The following is a 21401-nucleotide window of genomic DNA, read 5'->3' as shown; positions in this document are numbered from 1 at the left end:
GACCTGGCCTCCAAATTCCCTATACTGATCAAGTATCTGTGGGATGATCTACAGAGGCCAATGCCCTCAACCCATAGGACCCAAACGCCCCCACTAACAACATCCTGACACCACAGGACACCCTCAAAAGGCCCATGTCCATTCTCTGATGAGTCACAACTGTTTTGTCACAATGGAGACCTACACAACATTAAGAGATGGTCATAAAGTTACGCCTGATCAGTGTATGCTTTTCAGTGGAGGGAGACAAATCGAACAACTGAAGTTCTGTACTTGGGTCCAATGATGACAACTGGTCAAACTCAAATGGTTTGACCAAAAATGCGGCCATTTACATATTTGGTCACTGTTCTTGGTGTTTTTGAATAATTTTAAAAAGATAATGCTACTTCCTCCAAGGTATTCTGTGCAAAACCTAGTAAAGGGTGAAAGAACAATTGCTCTAGATGCGAAAGAATTATTCAGCCTAAAAAGAAAGCAATCAACAGATTACCATTGGTGTGGCCTTTCATCATTGTAGAGTGGAGGAACACTATGGGGAAAACAACTGTTCTGCAGTGCAGCTTTAAAAGAAATTAAACATTGCAGTCTTATTGCTGTGTCAGTCGCAAAATTAACTTAAAAACAAATTAAAAAACACTAAACCCCATAAAACTTTTTCTCATATGCATTAGTGTTCCTTTGGCCCTGCAAACCTTTATGTGTGAAGTGAAGAGCGAGTGCAACAAGAGTCTAGCTAGACTATTTCAAACGAAAGCTGGCGTCATGTAACACGCAGCAAACACACCATTGTCTAGACACATCTGCACCGACGTTGTGTGTGCCGTTGGAAACGCCGTTGACAACACTGTGATCCCACACCTGATAACTCCGGGAGGGAAAAGTAAACACATCTGCCCTAGCAGAGGCACGAACAGCATGACGTGCACGAGGGGAGACAAGAGGAATTGAACTAAACAGTAGGTGGAAAACAGCACATGATCAATATCTTCCTGGTTATTGATCCACAGAGCAGAGCAGATCTGCTGGGACGTCTGAAACACGGTTCGGTGTCTTCCATTTGGTGCATAACTTGAAGTGAAGTCACTACTCGTGTCCAGAATATGAAAGGTTCCCAGAGTATGACGTTGTTTCCAATATGAGAATCTGTCAGAGAGGCCAGAATGATTTGCAGTGGTGTGACATTTCTGCAGGAAAATCAATGAAAGAGGTAAGCTATCCTGGCACTTCCTTTAAACTGATGCCACTTAAAATGCCAAACAAGCTGACAGACCTTTGATTACTACTGTCCTTTTATCCAGGCTGTGTATTGTGTTCCGTATGCTATGCTTAATATTTAATATAGTACTCTTTTAAATCCCAAACCATTGAGCTCTGGCACACATCCATAAATGAGATTACTTACGCCATAGGGAAGAAGAGCGGGTTCATCCTGTGGGCCACATTCACTGGGGTATAAATATAAATAAGCTGCCTTTGTTTACCTCCACTCTGTTTACATTGAAAATATATAAAAGCTGCAAAAGAACTGCTGTCTGCCAGGGTCATACAGTCACTCTGACAAATAACAATACGTAATCTAATGGCAAAATAGGCACCGATTCAAAAAAGGCTTTTCTTCTGCTCTCCGCCGCTGCTTTTAAAATTACTACATAATCTTTCTCGAAATTGAATCATAAGATGAGGCACTTAAAAAACAAACAAAAAAACATTTCTACTTCAGGGCTGTCATCCTTTTGATGAAATGTTCTGAACCCTAGATGAAATCTGCCACGTTTGGAAATTAACTTTGTCCTTCGCTTCATAATACTCATATTAAATGTGGGATAAAGGCTTTTTTTCAGATCAGAAGGACGGCAGATCTCTAAAATCTACTTTTTTTCCAACCGCCATCAACGTGAGAACACCTCCTAATGAAGGACACGGCGTACAGAGTGCACTCACATGCCAGTTCATTAGGAACAAAGGTGAAAATGAATGCACGCTAATATAACAGTCCTGCAGTAAATCTTATCTTCGTGAAGGTTATAGATTTCAGCATTTATTTAAAATAACTGAAAGAGCTGTTGATTCAACTGTGTTTTTATTTTGCAGTCCGTGGTTTGTAGTGTTATTGAATTGTATTGACAGCCCCATTTTAGCCAGTGGGCTACACAAAGGAAAAGAAACACCTTTGTGTGTTAGTTCAATCCAGTTTAACAGCACTACAAAGCACGTCCTCTAAAATTATCACAGTTGAATTACCACCTTTCTCAACGTTGTTTCAACATAAAACGAACAGTATAACCGTCGTGAGGAGAGATTTAGAGAAGAACCGTTATATTAGAAGGCATTTGTTTTCACTAGTGTACCTAATGAAATGCCATGGCTTGGCTCTCACAGCATATAATTTTTATTTATCCCTTGTTTTCAAATGTAAATTGAACTGCGGATTGAATTTAAGGGAAAAACTAATTATAAAAAGATTTATAAAAATTCATTATTAAACATCGTGATCCTCTAAGAGAGACTGGGGAGAAGAGATGCTTCAGACGCTGGCGCTGCTTCATCTTTAAATGCTTTATATGAGCGTGTTATGAAAGGGGCGGCCACATGAAGGCTTTTTAACAGTCACTTTGATTCACAGTGGGAAATATTTACAGCTGCACACTTGACTGAACACTCAGAACCATGTATTAAAGTCACATTAGTATGTATATGACATCCTAATTGGAAGGTTTATTGACGACTCCTCCTCCCAGTGATGGAGGCAAAACTTTAAGGCCTTTACTAAAGTAGAGGCTTTGTTTATAGTTTACTTGAGTATTTCAGTACTTTACACCACTATTGCTGTGTATTTTATAGGGAAATATTGTACGTTTTCACACATTTGGACTATAAAATACGGACTTAAGCTCATTATCAACCATATCACACACACGATCAAGTCATAAAACATGCAGATTGCTTTAGACTGGGCTTTTTAAATGTATATAAATTCAAACTGCAACCCAGGAGAAACATAAAATAACCAACTGTTTACAAATGACCTAAAAAGCATTCATAAATGAATTAAATAATCATGACTAAAGTCACTTGGTGCAGATTTTAAATTGTTAACAGTGATACAAAGCTCATTTGATGAATTAGTGACAGGATTTCTGTCCAAGTTTAATGAGCTCGTCACCACAAACCACTTTGCACTGTAGCCGCGTTTCTACCTTCTCTCTATTCACTTGTCTTTTGTCTTATTCATCAAAAAATGGGTTACTTCTTCCCAAAGTAAACGCAAATATATATATCTCAAATATATATACTAATAATAATATACTATTGATAGAGAAATAAACACGAGACAGCAACATATGTGGGATTTTAAGCAACCTTTGTGAGTCCATGCGTAAAGGTAAGTGACTCCGGGACTGGTCACACATACGAACATATGAAGTGATATGAAAACAACGACCTAATTAATTTATCAGCCTGATTACTTTCATAAATGTGGGGCTTTGACTTGACGTTATTTGCAAGCAGTCTATGAACGCGAGGACGTCCACCCATGTGTGCACCTGTCCGACCTGGACTGCAGCACCGAGAGGGAAAAGCAGCACCGCACTCTCTGGTTTAGTCACCTTCACCTGAGCGTGGATTCGTGCACAGGAGAGTGGGGAAAAAAAGTGGGGGGAAAACGGAGAGACGCAGCTCCGAGACGCGGGACCGTAGGAAACACGGAGACGGCGGAGACTCACTCACCTGCTCGTTTCCTTGAAAATATCCTCTAAAAGAAAATCCACCGAGTCGTCCTCTGAGCGACCAAACACGGAGCTGCTGCTTCTGCCGCCGCTGCTGCTGCTGCTGCTGCAGTTACCCACACACTCACACACACACCTCCCCTTCCCCGAAACACACACACACAGAGACACACACAGAGACACACACACTGAAACAAATTCCCATATTTCCTTTAATTTGACTATTTTCCTCATCTAACCTTGTTATCTTGGGTTTTTATTACGTTTAACCTCATTTAACACATTATAGAAGATAATTACATGTGTATGCTATATAATAATAATTAATAAACTGTTAGGAGCTGGTAACTCATCTCAGTGAAGCTTTTCTTGTTAAATCAGTGCTGAACAAAAGCCTAAAATAATTGGAAAGTACATGGAGCTACAAAGTCCACATACAAATATGATTTAAAAAAATAATAATAATATATATATATATCTTTTAGAGATACAGTTCTTGAATAGTATTTTATTGCTTACAATTGCCTGGAAACTGGATTGAACACTATTCATTTACTTAATTAAGACTGCTATTGTAAAGCCTGTGTAATAAACAATAATCTATCTATCTATCTATCTATCTATCTATCTAATGCTCATGCGATATGTCAGTGACCCCTGCTGGAGAAGACAAACAGCTTTTTATTTTACTGTTTCTCAACCCATGGCGAGCCACTACAGATATTTCAAGACACTCCTCTGCATCTTACTTGCCACACGCTGGTTGGTGTCTGCATAATCCGAGAAAGGCCACAGATCGCCACAGACGGGGTCATTTCTAAAGCCCCTGGCCAACAACAACACATTCTGTTTTCCTTTCCTCTGGAGTCTAATATTAGCAGGACATTTTGGGACAAGAGGAAGTGTTCACAGGGTCCCACATTTTCGCAGAGCCTTCAGATATGAACGCTACATCTGATGTGGGGATTCAAGACAAAAACAAAGGAGTTATTAATGTTTTTAATGTTGAACTTTATAAATTAAACGGTGAGAAATACAACGCCTCCCCTGTGTCATTGCAAAGAAGATGCATATATTTATATGTATGAGTATGTATTTATTCTAGAGGCAAATGAAACAAAAACAAATCTGAGTCAGAGTATATCCATTAACTTACTGCTCACAGGCCATTAATACATTTTCTTCTGCTTCAAACTAACGAATCAGACATATCCAAACTTCCTTGGCAAAGCGAATTATTCTGCATTTTGTAAAAAGGTCATGTAGTTTTCACAGTAATTACTGTTTTTTTTTTCTGACTCCTGATATACTGTGAGAGGCTTATCTCATCTCTACTTATCTAAGCTGATTAAAAGAACGTGTCCCTTTCATTAAAAATCACAGATTATTAGCAATGCTTTCTCGCTGACTTTACATTCAAGTCAATTTAAGAGATAAAACTGTAGCTACAGGAAACTGTTAAGGCCATCTGACAGTCGGACGTGATTAATGCAAAAAAGGGTTGGGCTAAATTTTGTCCTCAATGGGCCTTCAGAGGAAGACGCACCACTCTTCTTCTGCCGCTCCAGAGTGGTGTCTCCTAAGGCCTCTACAGCGATGTCTTTTATCCACGTCTCCTCAAGTGTGGCTGGTTAAACTAATTAATCCCAGAGACACTTGCGCTGCCACTGTGAGGCCGGTGGATGTGCAAAGAGACATATCGCAGTCCACTTTATATGTAAACCCTGTAGATAATTAAGTGGGACAATCCCAGTGGTTTCTGAAATACTCAGACCTGCCACATTCAAAGCCACTTAAATCACCTTTTAGATACTGAGACTTGAACTTGAGCAGACTTAAGACTGATGGCTTAATGCATTGAGTTGTTGCCATGTGATTACAGGAATTATACAACTCCTGCTGCCTGAGGAAGGCCCAGGTGCTACTTAAGGACACAACCCACCCCGGACTCTCACTGTTTGACCTATACAAACAGACTGAGGAATGGCTTCTATGCAAGAGCCATAGTCACACTGAACAACTCGAATGTTAAAGAAATAATAATGTGAATTGTGCAATAACTCATACAATAATTCTCATAAAGGCAGCACGGTGGCACAGTGGGTAGCACTGGTGCCTCACAGCAAGAAGGTCCTCAGTTCAAATCCCTGGGGTGGAGAGGTTTCAATTCTCAGGGCCTTTCTGTGTGGATTTTGCGTGTTCTCCCCGTGTTTGTTTCTCCGGGCACTCCGGTTTCCTCCCATCATCAAAACATGCTAGGTGCTAGGCGCCGGGTCAAGTTGGCCCACAGTGGTGGCGTGCGCGGCCGCAGCGGCTCAGGACTAACCCTCCATCCGACCATATAATTTCGTTGTTTGATACGTTGTGTAATGACAAATAAAGCACTTTACTTACTTACTTTACTTTATAATGTGCCATCAAACTGTTCAACCACCACTCACTTGGGGGGAGGAGGACAAAAAAAGAAAGGGACTGAATGACATTTTTAACTAACCTGCAACAACATGAGTGCAATAGTAAAGTGCAATAACAATATGCATCTGGTATTTTTCTATTTATGCAACAACCATGTATGTACAGTACAGTCACAATATTTATTATTATTATTCTTTTCTGGGTGTTTGGTATTCGGGTCTATAGTTCGTGTACATGTATGTCTGACAGTGCTGTATGCGATGGAGATGTCAATTTCCCTGCGGGGACCTTCCAAAGGGATCAATAAAGTTGTCTATCTATCTATCTATCATATTTGCCATGTCTGTCTAACTCTGCTACATGTGGTGACTGACTTTCATTCATTTATTCATTTCATTCATCTGTTTACAGCCTAATTTAATTGCACACAGTCCTCCCCATTTGTAGCTCTCATATTTATATATATATTTAAAAAAATAAAAAATAAAAAACTTCTACTGGTCACTTTATATTTTTAACAGGTCACTTTATATTTTTAACATAGTATATAGTTGTATACAACATTTTATTTCTAGTTACTTTCTATTCTTTATATAGTTTCTGTATTGTATGTTCAATGTATGTTACTGCTACTGGATGCTTGAATTTCCCTCGGGATTAATAAAGTATCTATCTATCTATCTATCTATCTATCTATCTATCACAATAATTTCATATGTGCAAATGTGCAATAATTTCTCACAAACAAGTGCAATAATTTCATGTGATGTGCAATATATATGACTTGTTATTATGTGTGAATGTGTTATTGTTATGTCATGTTAGTGTTTTTATAGTGTTGTGTCTTTAAAGGGGCTATGTTAATTGTTTGCCACTGGGGGTCGCTGTAGCTCCACTCTGCTGGTACACAACACAACGCAACGCAGGGAAAACCCTTTTTACAGATGATCCAAGCGTCACTGGTCTGAGTAAGAAGACCGGCTGTAGTTGTCATGACGTGGTCTGTCTGGGTCTAAAAGCTGAGCCGAGCCAACAAGTTAGCTTCCCACCGAGTCAAAACACGGTTTATTCCCCTCTGGGCGACAGCTGGGTTTTTTTTTAATCGGTACGTAACGTATGGTTTGCTTTTACGAATAAGACTAGAAGCTAGTTGTTAAACCGTTTACCCCCGCGCGAGCAGCCTAGTAACAGTAACCAGCTAGCTAATGCTAACGTTTATTGAGGCTAGCTAATGCTAACCATTATCACGTTCAACACATGATTGATAGTCGTTAAATAAAACAATCTATCGATGAGCTTCTTTACACCACATGGGCGGTGCTCGTCGTAGTTTTTTAAGGCGAAATATAATCAGTCGACATTTAAACATGAGCTAGCTAGCTAGTGATCACAACTAGTTAATGTAATGCTAATTTTCATATTTAAATGTCCTGTTTTGTAGCTGTGTGTGAGATGTATGTAACTTCCCTCCTAATTTTACGGTTTTATCGCTTTATTCGTGTTTGTATCTCAGGAAGCTACGTTTAAAATATGTTTATCACCCAGAAGTTGGCAATCATTGATGGTATTTATGTGCCTCTCTCTGCTTCACTTGCACTTTGAGCACATTTTTAATGTGTGCAACAGGTGATCTCTTTTGTTTTGCTGCCACCTGAGATCAGGTGCTAACATATATTTTTTACCAGCATACAGTATGTTTTGGCTTTAAAGGTGAGCACAGCCACGAAACCGCTCCACAGGTGGAAACCGCTTTTAATGTGCCATGACTGAAAAAAATACATGAATTGTGTGTTTGCAGATGTTGTCTGGCCCTGCTGGCCTGCTATCACACAACAGCTCTTCTGATGTGGGAAGATACATATGTGTTGGAGATGGAGATACAGCACAGCCACAGCTGAGAGCCGTCCCGCTTCAGTGCCTTCATCTGATGGGACATGTTTTTTGTTGCACTCCCAAGTTTGCTATTTGGCCACGATCCCGATATGAAGCTGCGGTTTTTGCAGCTGTGGCAGCTAGATGTTTTAAGTTGTCGCGTGGCGTTTAGACCCAGTTATTATTTCACGCTGAGGAAGATGTTTTTGGATCGGGGCAAGTTTGAGCTTGTGGCAGTCAGGTGTGAAGTAAGAGGCTTGTTAGTATTTGTAAGGGAAATATTCCCCCACCCCCCGCCCCCCGTGGGCACTGCGTGTGAAAATACACATGGAGGTTTCAAGAGGGAAGTGAAACAGTGGCAGTGATGAATTGTGTATTATTTGCATTCTCAGTGGGGAACTCAGGTGGTGTGACAAAGGACAGTAACACTCGAGGGGAGGTGGGCGGCACTGAGATGTTACGTTTCCCTTTCAAGCTTTCTTTTGTCTCCAATGAAATGATACTGCGCCTTGAGAATTTACAGGTGGTTTAAATTACACATCAGGCCGAAAAAGAGCTGCAAAAATGGCTTTTCTTTTGTTCTTTCGCTGTGAAAAAAAGCTTTTTATTGGCGTTAACAATGAAAGTTTTACTCACTGGGCAGTTTGCTTGTACTCCAAATGAGAAACAATCATTTTAAGGAGTACTTACTGAACCATTGCTATGAAAACAGCACTATTTTGATCTACTCTGTGGGGAAACTGTTGCAGGAATGTTAATGTTGTATTGGGCGGCTCAGATTTAACCCCTAAAGATCCAGTAACTTCTAGTTTAGTCAGACATTACATTTTCCTATGGGCTAAAAATACTTTTCTGTCACATCTCCCTGAGTTGTTCCCCTTGCTTTGTGTTTTTCCAGGCTATGATGAGGTGGTGACCGTGGGTCGGGCCGGCCCTGAGATGATTGCAGCTTGGCTCAGAGGAAAGACGGAGCAGAGAGACTGAGAAAGAAGAATGGGCAGGAGCGCCTGGGGCTGCTGGCAAAGCGTCTTATCTACGGCAGTGTTGTACGGCTCTTTGGCCCTGTTCACCTCCATCCTCCACAATGTGTTCCTGCTTTACTACGTGGAGACGTTTGTGTCCGTCTACAAGATTGATAAAGTTTCCTTCTGGGTGGGAGAGGTGAGTGAAGAGAAGAACGCTGTAACCGCGCTGATATACGTTTTGAGTTGCGGTCCAGACTTGGAGTATTTCTATAATTTGCTAGAAGTCTGGTCACTGCAAGAAAAATAAGCCTCTAGTAATGATATACAGCACTTAACTTAAGTGTTTAGGTCGGCTAAACTATTTCTCAGACATCCTACACGTGTTCTCGGAAGCTTTATATCAATAAGGAAGCATTATCCTGTATTTATTGATTTCTATTTTGCATTATCGACTGTTTTAACCGCCTCCTCCGCCGCTCCGCAGACGGTGTTCCTTATCTGGAACAGTTTTAATGACCCTCTCTTCGGGTGGCTGAGTGACCGCTCTTTCCTCAGCTCTCCACAGTAAGTTTCTCCGTCCTCCCTCTGTTTTATCTCACTGAAAACGCATTGGCAATGTTAGTACCACATTTGAATTTATAAAATACATTTGTAAACCAATAGATGAATTACCACTAAACAGGAAGTCAGTGACATATGTAATTTTATTATCTTTCCCTTGTATGTTTTAATGAAGTGTACATAACAGTGAAAAATAAATCAGAACGTTGCTTTTTTACAGTGTACTAGTGTTTATGTAGACACACACTTTAAGTCACTGGTTTTTCTTTATTTTTTTATAAATCCACAAAATAAACAAACGCCACTGAATGAGAAAGTGTGCTCAGACTTTTAACCGGTACTGAAGACATTTAAGAATCCGTGCACGCCCATTTGAAATCTTTTATACGCTGCAATAATGTCAATAAGACTCAAACATGAGGCTGGCATCTGTGTTTACATTTCTGTACGATTACGCAAACCGACTCTGTGTTGTCATAAGGCGGCGACGTGACAAAGGTGATCGCATTATCTGTTTGGGAAGTTTGACGCATGTGCACCCACTAACTTGATTGCCTCGATGGTGGTGTACCCTTTGTGTTTGCTGATCCTGTACGTGCATGAGTATCACGCACCCATCTGTTTTTTGGACATGTGTCAAAACAAACTCTGCGTTTGCCGGTTTAAAATGTGTTTTGCTTTTCCTCCGCTAGGACGGGCTCTCAGATCACATCCCCAGAGGTGGTGCTGAAGCGCCTGAATGCCCTGTCCACAAATGGCCCCCTCTTCGCCCTGTCCTTCCTGGCCTTCTGGGTGGCGTGGGCCCGGCCAGGCCTGCAGTTCCTGCTGTGCCTGTGTCTGTACGACGGCTTTCTCACCATGGTGGACCTCCACCACAGCGCCCTGCTGGCCGACCTCGCCGTGTCGGCCCCCGACCGCACGCGCCTCAACTTCCACTGCTCCGTCTTCAGCGCTTTGGGGTCCTTCTCCGTGTTTCTGTCCTACTCTTTCTGGGACAAAGAGGATTTTTACTCCTTCCGTCTCTTCTGCGTGACTCTGGCAGCTTTTTCCGTTTTGGGCTTCTTGTTAGTGTCTAAAGTGCTACAGCGACGCTTCAAGAAGGAAATCCGTCCAAAACATGACGAGGCATCGGCTCTTAAAGAGTGAGAATCTTAAATAAATTGAGAAGTATAAATAACTTTGTTCGACTGTTTTTTTTTCTCTTCTTTCTCACTCCTCTCTGTTTTTCTTTTGCACTCTTCCAGGCTGAGTGTTGGCCATGCTCCACTTACCCACCCAGAAAAACCTGTCACTATTGGACAGTATCTCAAGCAGCTCTCCAAACAGAAGAACTTCATGTGGTTCGTGTCAATGAACCTTATTCAGGTAAGAAGCTTAAAAATGTCCATCTGAAAAATGTAGGGGCAGAAAATATGGTCAAAATTATTTTATGCTTATCAGCAGCCTATATTAAAGTATTATTATAAGTGGAAAATGGAAGAAGAATCCTAGAATAGCACGATTTCATTATAAGAATCATCTTGTGATTATACCTGTCATTTGAAAAATGAAAAGCCTGAATCATCACCCTGTCTCTAACTAATAGCACAGCTAGGAATGGAAAATAATTCACTGAGGAGAGTCTGCCTTCTAAGTGAACAGTGAAGTTTTTATCTAATAACGTACCTAATAGGAGAAACGTGATGCCGCCATATTTGAAAGGGAGTGGGTAAAGACTAGCCTGGTCGTTACCATCCTGCGTTTCCGCCCAAAATTTGATTTCGGTCTGGCACGGAGTCTGGCCAAATTGCACTTCCGCGGTTCGCGTGTAACCGCGCCAATCAGCGAACAGTTAAGTGATGACGCGGAACTCGCCTGCCGAGTTGCTTGTAGTCCAGCGAAGCTTGTAGTTCAACAGCATAGCAACAATGGCGACGGAGGAAGAGACGCTAGAAGAAGCCATCCGCGAAGTTGTCTCAACTCGAGAGCATCACGGAATTAAAACCAGAACAAGAGGCTTGTCTTGTCAATTTTATAAATGGCAAGGACGTCGTAGCTCTCCTTCCAACTGGCTTTGGGAAAAGTTTGATTTATTTAACTGGAAGCGGAAGTGGTAAGCGTAAGAGCCTGAACTCCGGCGCACAATATACATCATTACCAAACGTTGCTGATTGGTTAAGGGAACTCCAATGATTTTAAACCTCAAAATAAGCATCCGCCCATTACGGAGACAGATTCCTATTACATTGGGCCAGACTAACGTGCCAGACCGAAATCAAATTTTGGGCGGAAACGTAGGATGGTAACGACCAGGCTATGTAAAGACGTGCTTAGTATAGAAAACTCTATGGGTCTAGACACTGGTATCGGTGAGTGATGGAGAATGGGATGAGGAGTGGACTCGACCTGAGCAGAAAAGGAGAACGTATTTAGTCAGCAGCGAGGATCGAGGTTGTGGCAAAATCTGAATGGTCCAGTGGGGAATGTATATAATCAGCTGATGAGTTGGACATGATTAAGGATAGAGTTAGTCTTCCTACATTAACTTACGCTGGCTGTTATATTTGCATCTCTAATTTGGGTTTTTGGCCTTTACGTTTAAGTTAAATACATACAATTATTATACTGCCGTCCTAGCATAAACACAGAAACACTTCACATAGGGTCGGGCTATTGTTTCTTAATGGAGACTTTTGTGATTTAATTCTGTTGAATTCCGTAACAAATCTACAAATTGGACCATGTATGTATTTAAAAAGGTTTAAGGAAATAAGAATAAGTAAGTAATGACATTTAGTGTTTCATGTACATTCTGTTATTGTTTCTGTTCCCACTGTAGGTGTTTCACTGTCATTTCAACAGCAACTTCTTCCCTTTGTTCCTGGAACATCTCTTGTCCGATAATATCTCTGCCTCCACTGGTTCAATTTTACTTGGTAAGCTCTATTTACGGGTGAGGTGACGGACAAAATAATCCCACTGTAAACACTACAGAACTATAAGAGTTGTGGCAGCTGAATAGATTCCTGTTTTTATATTCATTTGCACAATTTTTTGCCATTTGCATGATTATTATTCTGCTGTTTTATAGTCTTTCTTTGCTCCTACTCTCACACAGGGATCTCTTACATTGCCCCCCACCTGAACAACTTGTATTTCCTGACACTGTGCCAGCGTTATGGCGTTTACCAGGTTATCCGCTGGCTTTTTATGCTCAAGCTGGGACTTAGTGTGGCTATGCTCCTAGCAGGCGCTGACCACATTTATCTGCTGTGCATCTTCATTGCTAGGTATGGCACACGCATCGGGGATCCAATGTGTGACAGTTTGTAGTTTTTGTTTGTTCGTTTGTTCGTTTCTTTTAAGGTTTGTCATTTTCAACGCCGGGTGCACAAAAGCACAGATTAGCTGAATGACTTTGCGCACGGCATTCACAGAGACACATTAAACGACTCTTTCCCGTCACAGCCCCCGGTTGGTGACAGAGGCTCAAACTGGGGAGCCTCTAATGAGCAAAAATGCTACGTATTTCCTCGCCATCTTATGCTAATGCTGTGTTAAAGTTTCAGTGTGTCGGATTTAGTGGCATCTAGTGGTGAGGTTACAAATTACAAGCACCTGGCTTTCACACACGGCTTTCACCCTCTGGAGTCAGTATTTGGCATTCAGTGTATATAAAGATGGACAAACCCTTCGCAACGTCAAAAGGTTTTGAAGCTCAGTGTGGGTTACTTATTGCCAGTGCTAATTCAAACACTAATATAAATGAAAAGAGAAATTAGCTTTAGAGACCAAACTTGTTTATTTCTGCTATAAAGTTTCACAATTTAACACAGAGGTGTTTGGAGATTGACTCATTTTTGAAGCCAACCCCAAGTAACATTTGAGTGTATTGCAGTTATTTGCGTTTTTTTATTTATTTATTTTTCCAGCCCTGGAGATTAAACCTTGATGTTTGATTTGGTTTGTTCCACTGTCCTGCTTGTCTCATGATAACAGTGACTCATTCTGAAGAAGCCCACACACTGCGCCAAAACTCCAACACACTGGAACTTAATTTGTATGGCTCTGACAAATATACACGGGTTTTATGCCGCCCTATTAAAGCCAGAAAGCTGTAACTCCCACAGCAAACAGCAGCATTTGAATGCTCTCTCAAGCGCTCAGCAGCTGAGCCCTGATATAGCACTTCATTCGTCATTTCAGCCACAGTTATGGTGGCTGTTGACTGTGTGAAAGTTTCTGGTTCCTTCTCTCGGCTCTTCAGGGCGAGCTGATAGATTTGTGGATGACATGTCGACCACAGGAGATGTGGCTGTGTTTCATACAATAGAATGCGGTTTTTCACACTAACCATCCCCTCCCTTGAGACTACCAACATAAAGAGCCTACAACCTGCAACATGCTGTGTGTTTACAGTTAATGTTGTCACACTTCACGCTGTTGGGGTCAGAGGGTGTTAAACTAGTGTCTCTCTGTTCTAGTAACCGAGTGTTTACGGAGGGAACCTGCAAGTTGCTGAAACTGGTTATTTCTGATCTGGTGGACGAGGATTTTGTCGTGAACCGGCGTCAACAGGCCGCCTCTGCTCTCCTCTTCGGGATGGTCGCCTTGTTGACCAAACCTGGCCAGACGTTCGCTCCTCTCATTGGGACCTGGCTTCTCTGTGTTTACACAGGTACAGACAGAAACTCTCAGCCAAGAGGCAAATAAACCTGTTTCTCAAATGTAAACATTAAGTCACGAAAGGAAAATATCATTTTGTGCCAGTTGTGCTACCTAGTATTACAATTTTGCAACCTGAGGAAATGAATTCTCTGTAGAGGAAGGGAAACAGAACGTGGGGAACAGATCTTCTTGTTGAACTTTTGTCTAAGCTTCATTAGGGAGGGGTCGTTATATTCTCATATTTCTGCTGGATCACTTCATTACACAAGGTTGAGATTTGTGTTAAGTTCACACTAAAGGATGCTTTATTTTTCATTTTGGATTTCTCTTCCCCAGGTTACGATATTTTTGAAAGGGAGCCTGTGAAGGACCCCGCGTTGGTATCCGACGTAGCCTCCAGCTCAGGGAATCCACCTCTACGCCTGGGCTGCTTCTACATGTTGGTGTTTGTGCCTATCACCTGTGCCCTGCTCCAGCTGGCAGCCTGGTCTCGGTTCACACTTCACGGCCGCAAGCTTCAAGGGATCAAGACCTTGAGGCAGGGGCAGCAGGGCCACCTTATCGATGTCAAGGCCATATGACCTGAACAGAGCTGAGTGAAGCTGCACATAGACACTTTTAAATACTCAGTTTTACAGTCTCTTTGTTAATGTCTAGAAGAAAATGAAGTAGGAAGACGGTCTGTGTTTACTCTGCAGCCTTGTGTGCTCAAATATGAACTATGCTACACAACACGTGACTTTGTGTACAGTGAAAAATGCACAGCGGGCTGACAAATCCCACGGGGAAGAACATGATACAACATTAAAAAAAAAAAAAAAAAAAAAAAAAAAACACTGCCTTATTTTATATATTAAAATATTAAACTATATTTATATTTGAACCGATGACCAAAAGTAAAACTAATCAATCCTTTGGATGTAAACGGACCAAGGTGACAACTTCTCATGGTGTGGGCCAAAGATGTGGGGGGGGGGCCCGGTTGTAAAGCGTAATTCTTGTCTGGTGTACAAGATAAAGAAAATACTAATGTGCCATCAAAACCTGCATGGAAACTGCACAGAGATGAACATTTTACTGTTCCTCAACATCGACACACAACGCCCTGCCACTTTGACGTTGAGAGCTGTATTTTATAACGGTATTGGTCATTTCTTTGCACAAAACTGCCATTTGTCTCTTGTACTTCTAACAGTGTGACATATTTTACGTACTGTAGTGATGAAAATGGAAATTAGTGTGGTTGCTATCTTAATTTCTTAACAGTTTTGTAATTTTTCAGATTATTACAAAGAATGTGAGACATTGCCACAAATAAACCTCATTCAACCAAACTCTGTTGTGAAACCCGAGTTGCCTTATTTCAGATGAACTTGTGGAAGTGAAAACAAATGTACTCTAAAGTGTCGACTCTGAAATGTATGAAGCACTTTTTGGTATTTCCTCAGCTAACCTTACTTTAGAAAAATTTAAACTTAAAGGACATTTTATAGGCCTGCCATGAGTTTCCAAAACTTTGCTGCATGTGAATCTCGTCATTGCTATATAACTGGGACAAGAGATAAGTTTAGTAACACGCCTGAAGGCCTTCCTTCATTTTAAGAGCTAAAGAAACTAGTTTGATTATATCTCCATCATACATTTACTACAACACGTGTCATTAAAAGGACTGTGACTAACCTCTCCCTGAATTGAGGATAATTTTGCAAATGTTCCAGTGACAATAGGTTCTATTTTTAGAAAAATGTACAGAAAAACACAACTAGAGTAACAATAATAAGGAACTGGCTCCCTATTTTAACCCTTCATTACTTGCAATCTCCATGCAACATGAAGTTTTTCCTCTTTACAGGGTAACGCATTTATTCGGCAATCATTTAAGAACATGCAACGTATAAAACCAAAGTATAAACGATAAAGGTCTTAAAACTACATTTTGAGCAGAATAGCAGATATGCATCATAAACCCCAATTAGTTTTTTTTTTTTGAACTACCAAACCTTTAATAAAACTGCACAAACTACACGCTAAGCCCGATAACTGTCTGGAAACCCCACTTCAACATGCCTCAATCAACGTAAACAACTGCGTAATTAAGTATAAATTAGTTTAATTTAGTTTGCTTTAGTAAATAGTTAACCAATCGATTCTCAACAATTTATATGATTAGTTCAAAGAAAGAGGGATTTTATTAGGCTTGAAAAATCTAGAGGAAAATTATGTGGAGACCACTGACAATGAAAAAAAGAGGTAGAGTTGGCCTCAAAATGTGTTGTTTGGGCTCTTGGAAGACCTTATCTGTCTATGTACACCTCCAAACCGAACAAGAGAGTTATTTTGATTCTGCCAAGCCAACGGGCTAAGAAGAAACCCTAACATCCGAAAACGGAAGTAGCAGGAAGTAAGTCCTCTCGCCTTTGTTTTTAACTATTTGTGGTCCTGACTACGCATGCGTGAACTTCAACGTTTAACATTGTATCCCTTTTAACACAGCGTTCACACTTCAATGTCACCTTTATGGTCATTCATACTCCCTGTACAAGTGTTGATTTGATTTTCTTATACTAAAAGTACAGCAAAACCTTTGTTAGCGGGGTTTGTTTCCCGTAGCAATGCTACTACTACCCATCATGCACCGCGCGTTGCATTCGCATTTCAAATATTGCCTAAAACGCCGTGTTTCACGCCAAACAACTGAACACGTTTTACGTATGTACAAAAGGCACGTCATATATATGAGCATATAAGCACAGTTTTGTAGCTTCTGAGTTGTACCATCACTGTAGGGTGTATGTCGGTGAATGACTACGTCCGCGTTAACTTAGGTTTTTCAGTACACTCATGTTTCTCTTCAGATCGTATAAATCTTTCGCCTTTTACTAAAGATTTCCGTGGAGAGGAACATTATGAGTTCAAACTAATTTTTTGATGCCCTGCTTCGGTGGGGCTTCCTATACTTGTGAAAAAGAAACTTATTACAAGCTTTAAAGTAAGTGTCGGCCTAGTGAAGGGAGTTTACGTCACAGATGAAAACTGACCACCTTTGCATAAATCATATACTGTACTGACTAGATGCAAACATGAGACTAAAAAAGATCACAGTTGAAACAAAAATGGCCACAAAAGGATACAAATATGAAAAATTGCTACATTAAAAATATAGAATGACTAGAAAGACACTCCAAATGACCACATGCTAACTCCTAAGTCACAGGAAACAGCCACACACAGATGTGGCACAAATTGCCACAGAAATATATATGCAAAATTGCTACAAAAGGATGTGAGATGTGAGACTATTAATGACTACATTATAACTAATATGCGACACAAAATAACCACAAAGATACATAAAAGACACAAAATGACGACACAGCCATGCAAAAACGACTATGAAATGTAAAAGAACAACCAAAGAAACAAACTGCACAATGATTACAAGATCATTTCAAAAGTGTAAAGAGACAGTGGAAACTAAAATGACCACAAAATAAGCAAATATGCAAAATGGCTATAAAAATATGTATATATAAAACAACCAGAAAAGAGAGAAAATGGTGACAAAAAAAGATGCAACAGGCACACCATAACTATAAGCTTAGAACTGCTTTTTATGTGTCTTCTGAGTTGCACCGTCACTGTGGGGTATATGTCAGTGAATGACTTCATCCGCGTTACAACACGCCCATTAACACACTCATGTTTCTCTTCAGATCGTATAAATCTTTCGCCTTTTACTAAAGATTTCCGTGGAGAGGAACAACATGAGTTCTAACTAATTTTTTGATGCTCTGCTTCGGCGGAGCTTCCTTAACATGTGAAAAAAAACAATATGCCATACTTATGTTTGGGGGTTCTGACGTAATCACAACTTACGTCACAAATTTAAGTAGCGCGCCTTTATACAAATCAGATACTGCTCTAACTGGATGCAAACACAAAACTAAAAAAGACACATCGTTGTAGAAACAAAAACATGAAAAAATGCTGCATAAAAAATACGAAATGACTAGAAAGAGACTTAATGACCACATGATAACTCCTAAGTCACAAGAAACATGCAAAATGGCATGAGATGTAAAAAAAGACCCAAAAATTTGCAAAACGATATTTTTAAAAACTCAGAAAGACACTAAAATGGCCACAAAAAAAGATGCAAATATACAAAATGGCTACAAAAGGATGTGAAAGGCCGGAAAGAGGCTAATAATGACCACATTATAACTACTAAAAGACGCAAAATAACCACAAAGAGACACAAAATAGCTACATAGCCATGCAAAAACGACTATGAGATTTAAAAGAATAACCAAAGAAACAAACTGCCCCAAAAATATGCAAGATCATTTCACAACAGTGAAGAGATAGTAAGACGCTAAAATGACCACAAAAAACATGCAAATATGCAAAATGGCTATAAATATATGTAAAAGGACCAGAAAGAGACTCTAAACGAATACATAAAATGACCACAAAGAAACATAAAACAACCAGAAAAGACACAAAATGGGGACAAAAAAGATACAACAGGCACACCATGACTATAAGCTTAGAACTGACTTGCATGTGTCTCCTGAGTTGCACCGTCACTGTGGGGTATATGTCAGTGAATGACTCCATCTGCGTGACATCACTCCCACCAACCCTCATGTTTCTCTTCAGATCGTATAAATTTTTCGCCTTTTACTAAAGATTTCCGTGGAGAGGAACAACATGAGTTCTAATCAATTTTTTGATGCTCTGCTTCGGGGGAGCTTCCTTAACATGTGAAAAAAAAAAAATATGCCATACTTATGTTTGGGGGTTCTGACGTAATCACAACTTACGTCACAAATTTAAGTAGCGCGCCTTTATACAAGTCAGATACTGCTCTAACTGTATGCAAACACGAAACTGAAAAGACACATCAAAGTAGAAACAAAAATGACCACAAAAACATGCAAATATGCAAAATGGCTATAAATATATGTAAAAGGACCAGAAAGAGACTCTAAACGAATACACAAAATGACCACAAAGAAACATAAAACAACCAGAAAGGACACAAAATGGGGACAAAAAAGATACAACAGGCACACCATGACTATAAGCTTAGAACTGATTTGCATGTGTCTCCTGAGTTGCACCGTCACTGTGGGGTATATGTCAATGAATGACTCCATCTGCGTGACATCACTCCCACCAACACACTCATGTTTCTCTTCAGATCGTATAAATCTTTCGCCTTTTACTAAAGATTTCCGTGGAGAGGAACAACATGAGTTCTAGCTAATTTTTTGATGCTCTGCTTCGGCGGAGCTTCCTTAACATGTGAAAAAAAAAAAAATGCCATATGCTACTTATGTCTGAGGGTTCTGATGTAATCACAATTTACGTCACACATTTAAGTAGCGCGCCTTTATACAAATCAGATACTGCTCAGACTGGATGCAAACACAAAACTAAAAAAGACACATCGTTGTAGAAACAAAAACATGAAAAAATGCTACATAAAAAATACGAAATGACTAGAAAGAGACTTAATGACCACATGATAACTCCTAAGTCACAAGAAACATGCAAAATGGCATGAGATGTAAAAAAAGACCCAAAAATGTGCAAAACGATATTTTTAAAAACTCCGAAAGACACTAAAATGGCCACAAAAAAAGATGCAAATATACAAAATGGCTACAAAAGGATGTGAAAGACCGGAAAGAGGCTAATAATGACCACATTATAACTACTAAAAGACGCAAAATAACCACAAAGAGACACAAAATAGCTACATAGCCATGCAAAAACGACTATGAGATTTAAAAGAATAACCAAAGAAACAAACTGTCCCAAAAGTATGCAAGATCATTTCACAACAGTGAAGAGATAGTAAGACGCTAAAATGACCACAAAAACATGCAAATATGCAAAATGGCTATAAAATATGTAAAAGGACCAGAAAGAGACTCTAAGTGAATACACAAAATGACCACAAAGAAACATAAAACAACCAGAAAAGACACAAAATGGGGACAAAAAAGATACAACAGGCACACCATGACTATGGCTGCGTTCAGACTGCAGACGGATCTGATTCAAATCTGATTCCTTCTCATATCCGATTTTTAGGGCTGACTGTTCACACTGCCTTTAGCAAGTGTCCAAATCGGATATGGTTCTGTTCAGAGTGTGCCACATTCTTCACCGGTCTGATAGGTTGCTGTAGCAACGAGCGGAAGCGTCATTCAGCACGTGTATTTGTCAGACGTCATATAATTGCGACAGCGACAAGCAAAACAACAACAAACAACACGATGGATGTACGTCACGTCAGTGTAAAGATTTATAAGGCATGCAGTTTCTTCCTCTGTCCAAGGCGAATTGTTTTCAAAGTCCTCCTCCATTGTGATAGCTGTAATATCACTGTCCGTGGCCGTAACGTGGCTCCTCCACAACGGAAATAGGCACGCGGTCTGGCGCATTGGTTCTGGCCTGGCGTCGCGTAAGTGACGTCACGGACAGTCAAAACCCATCTGAGTGTTGGGAGCTGTTCAGACTGAGACGCATCTGTCCATATCCGATACGAATGCGATATGAAACTACCTCTGGATGTGGTTTGCAACCGTTTGGCAAAAATCGGATTTCATGTGATCTGTCACTGTTCAGACTTCAAAATCGAGATCCGATTCAAATCTGAATGGGCTAAAAATCGGATTTTGTCTGGCAGTCTGAACGCAGCCTATAAGCTTAGAACTGATTTGCATGTGTCTCCTGAGTTGCACCGTCACTGTGGGGTATATGTCAGTGAATGACTCCATCTGCGTGACATCACTCCCATTAACACACTCATGTTTCTCTTCAGATCGTATAAATCTTTCGCCTTTTACTAAAGATTTCCGTGGAGAGGAACAACATGAGTTCTAACTAATTTTTTGATGCCCTGCTTCGGCGGGGCTTCCTTAACATGTGAAAAGGTAATTTTTGCTTTCTCAACAATGGCGATCAAATAAAAAGATCGACTCCTTTCAGAGATTCGTTGTTTTCGGATCAGGATCCCTTCATGAGGTGAAGTAATAAAGTTCCGTCCCTTCCTCTATGGACCGGTACTTCTCGTTCGTTACAAAAAATCGACTCGTTTGCCAACGACACATGATATCTTTGATATGATATATTTGGATAGACCCAAAATAACCATACGGCCCAAACAGATGCACAGAGATATGTCTCAAGGTAA

The 21401-nt window shown here is 40.3% G+C and overlaps 1 protein-coding gene across 2 annotated transcripts; it reads left to right on the top strand.

Annotated features, from left to right (window-relative positions):
* Nucleotides 1–6971: 6971 nt before the first annotated feature.
* mfsd13a (major facilitator superfamily domain containing 13A) lies at nucleotides 6972–15669 on the top strand. Of its 2 annotated transcripts, XM_084567654.1 has the most exons (9): nucleotides 6972–7251; nucleotides 8917–9179; nucleotides 9468–9547; nucleotides 10237–10686; nucleotides 10789–10909; nucleotides 12363–12459; nucleotides 12642–12813; nucleotides 14008–14201; nucleotides 14528–15668. In XM_084567654.1, exons 2-9 carry the CDS (start codon nucleotides 9012–9014, stop codon nucleotides 14770–14772), a joined length of 1527 nt encoding a protein of 508 aa, XP_084423780.1. In that variant the 5' UTR covers nucleotides 6972–7251; nucleotides 8917–9011; the 3' UTR covers nucleotides 14773–15668. The 2 variants fall into 2 exon arrangements, with proteins under 2 accessions (XP_084423780.1, XP_084423781.1); XM_084567655.1 differs by lacking the exons at nucleotides 6972–7251; nucleotides 9468–9547 and having other exon boundaries at nucleotides 8967–9179; nucleotides 14528–15669.
* The last annotated feature ends 5732 nt before the right edge of the window (nucleotides 15670–21401 follow it).

The sequence above is a fragment of the Chelon labrosus genome (genome assembly GCF_963514085.1).
Source record: "Chelon labrosus genome assembly, chromosome: 19".
NCBI lineage: Eukaryota > Metazoa > Chordata > Actinopteri > Mugiliformes > Mugilidae > Chelon > Chelon labrosus.
This window is presented reverse-complemented; position numbering and strand designations above follow the sequence as displayed.

What these genes read in the sequence shown, in the direction of transcription:
- mfsd13a (XM_084567654.1), top strand. Translation starts at nt 9,012, where the DNA reads ATGGGCAGGAGCGCCTGGGGCTGCTGGCAAAGCGTCTTATCTACGGCA. An exon ending in TGTCAATGAACCTTATTCAG is followed by an intron (nt 10,910 to 12,362) that starts GTAAGAAGCTTA and finishes TTCCCACTGTAG; the next exon opens with GTGTTTCACTGTCATTTCAA. An exon ending in CACTGGTTCAATTTTACTTG is followed by an intron (nt 12,460 to 12,641) that starts GTAAGCTCTATT and finishes ACTCTCACACAG; the next exon opens with GGATCTCTTACATTGCCCCC.